Source organism: Mchenga conophoros, linkage group LG12 (genome assembly GCF_057382185.1).
Source record: "Mchenga conophoros isolate Kocher_MC1m ecotype Shallow Benthic linkage group LG12, M_conophoros_male_GT1.1, whole genome shotgun sequence".
In the NCBI taxonomy this organism is placed as follows: domain Eukaryota; kingdom Metazoa; phylum Chordata; class Actinopteri; order Cichliformes; family Cichlidae; genus Mchenga; species Mchenga conophoros.
This window is the reverse complement of record NC_140537.1, coordinates 28524295-28534825: the sequence shown is the minus strand read 5'-3', so window position 1 is coordinate 28534825 and position 10531 is coordinate 28524295. Positions and strand designations below refer to the sequence as shown.

Genomic DNA, 10531 nt, shown 5'->3' with positions numbered 1-10531 from the left:
AAGAAGGACTGTGTGAAATATGAATATCTTTTAACTTTTTTCCATCAGATTTGATATGTACTGAAAAAAAATCCACATCAGGCTTCAAGTTCCACGACAAATTCTTTTTCTGATAATTACCAGGAATTCAGGTGATGATGTTTGAAATTTCGTAGACATTAATTAATTATCTATAATTAGTTGCAGTTTTGTTTTCGGCATCAGTTGCATTTAGAGAAAAAATGTTTCCAAAACTTTGTATGAAAATTTTCATTGCACATAAACTCATGCTTGGTTTGTTTGTTTGTTTGTTTGTTTTTTAAAAAAAGACTATCTCCAAATAAATACTGAGGTCACAACGTGGTTGTCTGCACACAATAAGCACGTGCTGAAGGGCCTCATGTTGATCTAAAATGCTAGAAAATTATTTATCCATCTCAGAGGAAAGAGGAAAGGCTGTGAACCTGAACAACCCCCTCAGAAGTGCCTCTCCCAAGCTCACTCAGTAGCTGCCCGCTGCAAACATGTGTTCTACCAGACATCTCGGTGTAAGTATTCATTAGTTGTTTTAGCCTCCAGTCATTTTCCACTTGTTTCTCAAAGCTGGATCACATTATTCCACAGAGAATTCCAGTGCCAGAAATGCAGAGACCTGCTTTGATAGAAGATTACTGTGCCTATTTTGTGTTATTGCCGTTTTTTTCCCTCGCCGTGCCAGTGTTTTGGAGAGAGTTCAAACATTCACAAGGGAATGCAGAAGATGACAAATGAATTGGATTTGTGTGTGTTTGTGTGTGGGTAAGTCAGTGGGGGTTGGGGTCAGCAGTACACATTATGTAGGTCAAATCCTCTGTTATTTATTTGACTGCATGTTTATCTCCTCATGCACAGCAATTAAGGACAAATCAAGAAAGAAAATGCTACTGTATGTGGTGTCATTAAACTCCTAGTGCATATCCGTGCTTTAGTTCTTATAAAGAAATATGGTTTGAGTCAATTCAGAATCACCTTTAAAACATTTGAAGTCTTTGGATGAAGTTGGGGATCAAGACATGTATGTATGTATTTGTATTTGTTCAAAAGTTGCACCCTAATTTCACCTTCTTAATCTTTATTTTTAGGTAACATTTATAGTTTATCTTCAAGACACTATTGTGAGTCTGGCTTCAGAGGTTCAATAGTCACACCATATTGCTCAATTAACCTGTGAGAGCACACAGGGCCATGCAGGGTGCAGAGATGTGCTCGGTTGGTCTTTACTGGTGGAATGCACCGCAGCATTCCTCAGTATAAATCACTCAGCGCAGTAACAGCCATTAAAGGACAATATACTAAGGCTATAGATCAGACCGCCTTTGTTGTTTTCACTCCTTCCGGTCTCTTTTCACACACCAAGCTGAATGAATTTAGGACTGAAGACAAAGGAAAACTTCTGAAGCCTTTCTCTCAGCTGTCTTCCTATAATCTTCCAATTTCTGATGCCCATCCAGAGATAGTTGTTTTAAAAGGCAGGATAAGAGAACACAAGGTCCGGAAGCCTGTGGTGTTAATGTTCTTCCTATGTTCTTTTGATCTGGGATTGAGGCAGCTGCCATTGATTAGTGTGTTTATGATTAGTGTGTAGATGATTACTGAAGGAAGTGGGTGGTCAGGCACAGGTCATATATTTTTTATGCACTTCTTTTGTATTTCCTTTCTTACATGCATACATTCAGATCCTCTTCCAAAGCCCATACAAACCCATGGGCAGCAATTTTTATATTCATAACCAGCTATCTTTACCAAGCAAGTCTTTTTGCAGTTGGAGAAGGTTGCAGCTTCCACAGTAATGGTCTGATATTAGAAAATGATGTCAACATCTACAGTCCATACCAGGGGAGTTTCCCCCCTCCCATTTTGTTGTGGTTGGTCTTGTGTTTTCAGTTTGTTTGTGCACTAATCATTAGTGCAATGGTTGCCACATGGTATATCTGGCTAGGAATTAATGGTTGCCTTTTGTCCCTTCTTTCCTACCTCAGAGACCCAGATAAGAATACCATGACTTGAACGTTTACCAGGGTCTCTCAGTACTTCTGGTAAACCTTACCATTTTTAATGCACTTCTCCCAGTCTTTGGAGTACCACAGAGGAACGTTCACTGCATTGCAGGGGAGAAATGGTACTTTTATTTTTCACATAATAGAGTTCTTATAAAACAAAAAGAATTCAAAGAAATGCTTGTGTTCCCCTTCAGTTAAATATTTCACAAAATAAATAAATCATTACAATTCAGGCAAAAACACAGTGGTTAAGTATCGAACATTTGCTTTAAATGTGTTCTATCCTTTATTATTTCCTGCTGCCGTGATAAACGGACTCACTGATTGTTTCCCACATCCTGAACATTTTCTGTTCTGTTTATGTGTCTCACAGGAGAATATGGATATAAATAACATCTTGAGATAATTCTGCATCTACTACAGTTTATTTAGTGAAACAGTAGCTTCGGTTGTGTCCACATCACACACTTAGTCCAGCTGCAAACTGTTTGGCACAGACAAAAAAAAAAAAAAGAATAAGCATTGCATCTGTGCCAGTGAAAACACAGGTAACACCATCTCCCAGAAAAGAAGAGACCACTTGTATGCATGACAGTGTTAGGCCTTTTTCTTTTAAAATCAAATGAGAGATTTCTCACTTTTCAGAGTTATAAACCTCACATTTTCAGAGTTTCATATTGTCCCTCTCCAGCCGAGTGCACAGGTTCACACAACAGTTGGAAGAAAATGTGTGGCTGTGTTCTTCCTTCGGGTTTTCTTTCCTCTCATCGGCTTCCCCTGGCCGTTCAGACCCACAAACATCTGTCGCTTCCCATGCTTCCACTTGGCTGATGCGTACGTGTTGTAGCCGTTCTCCTCAATCCGCTCCTTCAGGGTGCAGTCGACACCAAACTCTCTCTGTAAAAAAGCAGGTATCATGTTGCAGTGTTATAGACTTAGCGTGTGAGGTTAAGACAAAACGCAGATTATTATCTTGTGCAAAATGCATTGTTGTCTGAGTGCCTATTTACTACTTCCGAATCTACATTGCATGCTTTTCTGTGTGGGTGATTTGTGCGCGTTTTTAAAGCTGCATAGTTTTCTCAGTGGTTCACATGTGTGCACTGGTCTGGTTGTGATTCAGAGTTGACCCAGCAGTTGTAGAACTATAGATAAGGCTTCCTTTGATAAGGACTGAAGAAGCTAACACTAGCTCTCTCTCTCTGGAGCTTCCAGATTGACCTCTGACTCGGATACTAACCGCTCCGTACAGCTCTCCTTTCTTGCTGATAGCCAGATAGAAGTTGCTGCTTAGCCCTTTGATGGCCACCACTCCCACGTCCACTGATGTGATTTCCAGAATACCTAGGGATCAGCAAAAAGAAGGTGACATTAATATGTGTCAACATTAATAGTAGGCATGCTATTATGTCATGAACAACTGAATAAATGCTGTGGAGCAGAGTATAGAAGAATTAACACTCTGGCAGCGGTCACAAACCACCCACATGAAGTGCAGATATAAACCTGGAGGAATCCACAGGTTTTTCAGTAATAGTATAATGAGTACCAGCATTTGTATTCTGTGACATTTACATGGGGAATGTGTGGGATTTCTGTGCAAGGTTACAATTATTCTTGGGCACATTTCTCATTTCTGATATTTTAAAGTTCCTTTACAGCCTACACCTGTATAAAAGATTCCAGCTGCTCAGGTCATTTAGTCTGAAGATTAATGGGTGGATTCCCCCCGGAGATTTCTCGGGTTGTTTATGTTGAGTTTGGTATTTAGCTTTCCAGGTCCCTGTGCAAATACGTCAGGTTTATTGTAAACTATTAGGGGAGGTTAATTTATACCTCAGCTAAAATGGATGTGTTTTTGCTGTAGACAGCTGTTGTTATTTGTGTGGTCTCAGTATCAAAGGTCGGAGAGCTATAACTTCCTAATGTGTCCTTTGACCACAGAACCCACTTGTCTCATCTCATGCCGGTGTGTGTGTGTGTGTGTGTTAGTGAACCCCACTGTTTCCCATGGGATGTTTGATTTCATGCCGCCCTCCCTACCTTCCTTTTCCCACTTCCTGTGAGCTGTTGTCATTTTACCCCAATTAACACCCATATGTGTATGTGCACACACACACACAGAGTGGGGGCGTGAACTCCAGAAAGTCAACGACATCCTTTGATCAGACCAGGGGCCCCTCCTCTGTCTGATGACTGTTTGTGTGGCACCCTGCTCTACTGTCAGACTCGCTCCAAACTGGCTGGGGGGAGGGGGGGGGGGGATTGGAGGCTGCCAGCCTTGGACCTGAGTGGACAGCGGAGGATGCAGGTGTGCCCAAAAGAACAATCCCTCTGTTAAATATACAGCAGCTTCTCTCCTCGTCCGTGAGGTCTTGACTGTATCAATTTCTAGTTCAAACAGCGGCACCTCAGGGCAGTGGGGTCTGAAGCTGCAAGGCGGTGTTGGGGACTGTGACACAACGGTCATTGAAGATCTGAGAAGAGCTGGTTTCTGTATGGGATCGGATGTCGGGTATGGAGTGAGGATGTAAGACAATCTATGGCAGTCTCTGGCTGCTCTGTAAACATGGGAGTGATGAAAGGAAGGAGAACAGAGGAGGACAGAGGAGCCATGACAGTGAGACTGGGGGTGGAGTGAGGATTAGAAAGGCCGTAATGATCACTGATCAAAGTAAGCCACCGGAGGCAGGGGCGAGACAGGTTGTATATACACACATGCACTAATGCACTCTCTCACTCACTAACTCACTCACACACACGGAAAAGCACACACATACACACACATATGCACAGTTGTTTTGAAGCAGGTGAATGTGCACTTGCATATAACACACTAACTCAGCTTGGCTGTGAAACTACTACAAAATCTCCCTACACTGCTCTGTGCTGAAAGGCTAAATGCTTATGTAGACCCACAATAGGGAAGTAATAAGGTCATGGCTGCCAATGTGGGAAAATGTGCTCATCGTTTAGCTTTATTTACGCTGTTAATGGGATAGTATTGCTTCGTATGGGGTTTATTTTACAAACCCCTTTTAAAATGTAGCCTAAAGTAAGCCAGCCAGGTTCAGCAGTTTTTCTCTTGCAAGCTTTTTGCGCCTAATGTGTGGCTTATTCGATACGCTCTGGTGGGAGTTACAGCAGTAAATGGTGCGTTGTTTGTGGAATGGAGGTAGATGTTGCCAGTAAGAATTAGCAGTGGTTTTTCCACAGCGGGGAGCCAAAAGAATATGTGCTTTGCAGCTTAGCATTGTTATTCTTTCTCACTCTTAAACTTCTTTTTTTTCAAAATAGATGTTCTGGTTTTGAATAAAGCAGTATTTGGGCAGATAAGTCAGGATTAAAATGTTGATTGTTATCATTTCCATGCAGAAAAATAGAACAGAGTGAGGCGTAAATCAGGAAATATAGTAATAACACTTGATAAGGACCACACTCAGTGTATTTACATGGAAAGGAACCTTTTTACTACCTTTGAGAAAAGCTATTGGCTACATCTCCCTCCTCAGACCTCCATAAGAGCACCATCTGGGTTTTTTTTTTCCAAGTAAAAGGTCGCTGCTATATTTAAAGAAATTATTTATACAATATTCACAGGATATGCCAAGAACTGTCTTGTGCACATGGCCTGGTTCCTTTAGCCTTCCTCTTTCTTGAGAGACACACACACATAGACACACACACTGGCCCAATACAAGTATACATACAGTCTTTACATGCTCAACCTTTCACACCATCACAGCCATGGATAGTTAGCCAGACTTTATTTATTTATTTATTACCACAAAGCCTTTCCCTGAGTCTTGTTTAGCAATGTTTTACTCAGAGCTGCTAGATGTCTTTAAATTTTAAGACGGCTCTGCTGTGCTTAGGCCACGCAGCTACTTAGCTGACTTTAACACAGTCTGCCTTCCTTTTCTCCTTGCTTCTCTGTAACCTCAGCAAAGGCTCACAGTGGGTTGGAAAACCATGTGGGACAGTTTTGCACTGGCATCCCCATAAATCTGTGGGAGGCATGCTGCTCCTTGCAGGGCCACAGGGAGCCCCCCCAAAACAGCTTGCAGATAAATTAATTTAGATTAATTAATTAAAGTTTGACAAATTTAAATGTAGGGTGCCTTTGCATTTCAATTTCTGATTTTAAAAAACTTTTTTCCAGTACTTGGAAAGAAAATGTGATATTTTGTCACTTCAAGGGATCATCAAGGGTCTACAAAGGACGTCAGTCCAGGGATCATGTCTAGCCTCAGGGGCTAGAGCGAAGACTGAAGCTGCTGTTGTGTAGTATTCTTTACCATGTGAACCTGATATGTGGGCACATAATCCATACAGTGTCCCCAGACCCCCTTAGGACACAGCTTTGTGATGGCACCACCATTGATATACTGAAGATGAACGGCTTTGATGTGGCCACAATAATATTCAGGCATGTCATTCATGACTTTGTACCTCTAGAGAATCTCACTTTCACCTCCCTGCCTGAACCTCAATTCATTGCTAATTCAGACTTACCTTTGAAAAAAGCAATGCACTGGGGGAAGTGGATTTGTGGGTCAGTAAAAAGGAAGACAGAGGGATAAATTATCTCAGAAAGATACATAAACTTTAGAGTGACTTTACACCAGACTTCCTTGCACCACTTCAGTTTTACTACTTAAAGGAAACTGCTAACAAAAGCAACAGTAAAGGCATCACAGTGTAATATGGTCAGGAAATAAAGCTGCTTCTGTCATGACCTTGTCAAAACAAACATCTCCCCTGACATTTTGCCTCCTGTGCCATTTCCCCCAAAGTCACTTTGATTGAAAGTGCGGTTTAGCTCTCCCAAGAGGAACGTTAAAACTTCGGGATACACTTACTATGGAATTGCGAAACAGAGAGAAAAAAAAGGTATATAACAACAACTAAGTGGGATATATGTGTGTGTGTGTTTGTTTGAGCACATGTGCTGCTGTTGGGTACCATAAGATCACACCCACCGGACCATGTGATTGCCTGCTGATTGATAGGCACACACACGTTGCTCAGTGGGAATGCTGGGAGACTAATGAGAATGCTATTTTACTGACTTATACACTGAAACATACAACATGTAATCACTTTAAAGACATGTTTCTCTGAGTGAGGACGTCAAGCTGCTTTAAACAAATGTCTGATCTGTGACTGAGGGTGTGTAATTTGCGTGATGCTGGCGGGCAGAAGGCAATCTGAGTGGGAGAGTCATAGCGAAACAGCCGAAGAGAAGCAAAAAGGGTCTAAAAGCATCAATGAGCTGGACATTCATATCCTCCCCCTGCCACAGCCCTGTTCTTTCTATGGATGTTATCAATGCTGTTTACCCTGGGCTGTGAAGACTGCCTGATAATGGCTGGGTTATCTGCTCCTGCTCCTTTTTAGACCATCTGAGAGCTACCATCATTGTGCTGAGTGTTTAGACAGGAGAGATATCAGTGGGATGTCTGGTTTAAAACAAAAAGACAACTCAAATTAGGATTACTTCCTCCAAACTACCAGTGAATGAACTGCCAACCGGTTCATTCGCGTAACATGAAAGGATCACGTTTTTCCTTTAAACTCACCATTTACAGGTAGCAGCACAAGTTATATTTCTATAGGTACAATCTACATATTTACTTTGGTGTTACATAGGATATAGATACAGATAGACAGAAAGATGTAAATGTATGTTTTAAATAAACTGTCAGGATCTAAGTTCTCATTTAATATGGTTTCTTGTTACTAGAAATGTCCCACTTAAAGACTTCATCAGGTGCTTTTGTCACATTTGATATACTAATACAAAACGAAGGCAAAGGTTTGGGCTATAGAGCTTAAAAATTTGATATCACACTCACAATTTAAAAGGTAAAATTAATTCGAATATTTCAGGCTAAATGAGCCTTGGATAGGGTCACACAGATCACTTCTTGGCTCTGATTCACTCTTCTTTACCTACTTTTGTTAATTGAAAGGGTTACTTACTGAAGGGGTCGTCCTTGATTTTGGTTCCATTGACTTTTCCATTCTTATCGATCCTCAGGAAAAACCTCTGGAAAGAGAACAGCTTTCTCCTTCGTATGTCCCCTAGTAGATGATTGTAACTGCGCACATGCCTCCCCTGTGCTCCCCCAGTCCGACCCACAGGGCCCCCATTGGCTCTGGCTCTAGAGATCAGCTCAGCTTCAGAAATGTTCACTGGAGCTCTGAGAGTCCGTGGGCTGGAGACCCTATCTGTGTCACGGTGGAACTGATGGCAGGCAGCCTCATGCAGGGATAATAAAAAAACCAACAGGGTGACTAGTACAGGAAAAGCCGGGGTGATAAGCAGTGCTGATGACCGTAGTCTGAAGGTGGCCCCAGAGCCTGAACGAGCCCCTAACCCAGCCCTGGAGCAGGACGAGGCAGAGGCAGCCTTACTCCCTCCAGCAGTCCATCTGATCATGGTAGTGTGCTGTGAGGAGGACTAGAGGCAGCCTCGGAGCTTGGGACATGCTGCTGGGGGTGAAGATTGCCTGAGAAGGCAGGGAGGGAAGCCCTCCACAGACCAGAGTGAAGGTGTCCCTGCACAGTGTCCAAACTATTCAGCGCAGGTATAAAAATGTCAAGATATCCTTCTGGGTGATTTTTTTTTTGATTATGTAATTTCAGTAAGTCTCTATTTTCCAAGCTGGTACTCCACTCCGTTCTCTTCTCTACTGCTGCAAGGTTTTATGCTGGTTATCAAAACTTCCAAGTCTGTTTTGGAAAACATCTCAGTCTAAATGAACAAAGATTAAAGAAAAAAAGAAAAGAAAGTGAAAAAAGCAGGCAGACTATGTGTGCATTCTGGTGAAAACCTGTTTTTGTTCCCTGCACTTTTCCACAGTTTTACTAATTCTTCTTAAATTGTTTGTGAACTTTTAACTCTTGCTCAAAGGGGCTCCGGTGTAAGCCTTTTAGTCCCAGACTGCTTTTCAACTTAACAAGAAAAAAAAGATAAGAAAAAACTAATAAAAACAAATATCCAGTTGAGAAAATGTAATAGTATCCATGTAGAAAGGTATCTAAAATCTGGTAAAAGTCTTTAGTTCCACTGAAATTAAAAAAAAAAGAAAAAATGGTGCCACCACACCATTTACCTGTTCCAAGCTGCTAAACTCCACATGTGCAGGAAAACATTTCCAGATTTTACTCTGAGGACGAAAAACAGGATTCAAGACTTAAATAGGAAGGTTGGTCAGTCCAGGCGAATATCTGTCCTCTTTGGGTGCCCAGCTCCTCTCGCTCTCTCCTCATTTAGCTCTCTCTCTCTCTCTCTCTCTCTCTCTCTCTCTCTCTCTCCACCCCATGACTCCACCTTCACACAGCATCGAGGTAACGGTCTGGGGAGGTCTCTTTTTTTTTTTTTGGCTGGATTGAGTCAGAATTTTTCACCTCTTCTACTTTATTTGAGAATTCCTCACTGAAGATTGATCACTGAAAAATGACTTTATGTCGTGTGTAGCTGTGTGTGACTCTTAGTTATTTGATCCCTCCTTCCTTTACTCAACCCTCCCACGCCCCTCCTCACATATGGGAACAAGTACTGGTCTGCATGTGTGTCGATGTGGTGCTTATGTACAAGCAAGTCTAACTTATGAGAGTGGGTGAGAGGTGATAAAGGGGGTTTACCTTCATAGATGCTACCAACCAGGAAGAAGCTGCCTGGTGGCGTTGGATCTTTCCCTACAGCTACAGATTACACTGGTGATTGGTTTATTGGTTAATGAAAGATCTGTCAGGAGTTTTTTTGTGTGTATTAGATGTAAAAAGGGGGCCTACAAAGGGCTGTATAATTGAGTGTGAAGCAGATAAGTATTACAAACTGAAAATGAATTCACTTCCTCCTCATTAAGGTGATAATCCTGACAAGTGTCCTTCCTCCTCTACAGATTAAAATCATATTAAGTTACAAGTCTGGATGCTGCCTTATCACTACCATCTTTCTAATGCCTCTCTTCTTCCTTCAAGGCACTTTATCGTAGAGTGTTATCTCCCCTGCAGTGCTGTAATGCAATGAAGTTCTCCAGTTTCACTCACCAGACCTCTATTCCTCTGTGACTCAGGTGTCATAGTGGACATCAGCCAACAAGACTGTCTTACGAAGCATTATTTGCTCCTAAAGGCAAGACAGGGACAGAATGGACAATGTCATAGTGGACTAGGCAACAATGTAGAATATGTGCAGTGAATGTGCAAAATATTAGGGACGGTCAGTCGTCTCACGAAGCACATCGATGCTGAAACTCCAGATCACAATATATCAAGTGTTACGAGTTTTGTTTGATTGTCTGTTGTGTGTGTTTTGGACATAAAATCAAAACTAGCTGAGCTTTTGCAGATTATTATGAGGTTAACCATTATCAAGGACCATAAAGTAGCATTTTAACAATCCAGCACGATAAACAAAATTTGCTGCTGGGACTCTTATCTATTTTCCCTGATCCTCTTCTTTTTAATGTCAGCATATTTCCTGGTCCCAGCTTTTTTTC

At 41.7% G+C, this 10531-nt stretch overlaps 1 protein-coding gene across 1 annotated transcript; it reads right to left on the bottom strand.

Moving 5' to 3' along the window:
• Positions 1 to 2129: 2129 nt before the first annotated feature.
• Positions 2130 to 9539, bottom strand: LOC146562840 (fibroblast growth factor 10-like). The gene is made up of 3 exons (XM_085295051.1): positions 8004 to 9539; positions 3259 to 3362; positions 2130 to 2915 (listed from the first exon to the last, which is right to left on the bottom strand). The coding sequence occupies exons 1-3, from the start codon at positions 8461 to 8463 to the stop codon at positions 2724 to 2726; spliced, it is 756 nt and encodes a 251-aa protein (XP_085151177.1). The 5' UTR covers positions 8464 to 9539; the 3' UTR covers positions 2130 to 2723.
• Between the last annotated feature and the right edge of the window lie 992 nt (positions 9540 to 10531).

What these genes read in the sequence shown, in the direction of transcription:
- LOC146562840 (XM_085295051.1), bottom strand. Translation starts at nt 8,463, where the DNA reads ATGATCAGATGGACTGCTGGAGGGAGTAAGGCTGCCTCTGCCTCGTCC. An exon ending in AATCAAGGACGACCCCTTCA is followed by an intron (nt 3,363 to 8,003) that starts GTAAGTAACCCT and finishes GCTGATCCCTAG; the next exon opens with GTATTCTGGAAATCACATCA. An exon ending in AAGGAGAGCTGTACGGAGCG is followed by an intron (nt 2,916 to 3,258) that starts GTTAGTATCCGA and finishes GCTTTTTTACAG; the next exon opens with AGAGAGTTTGGTGTCGACTG.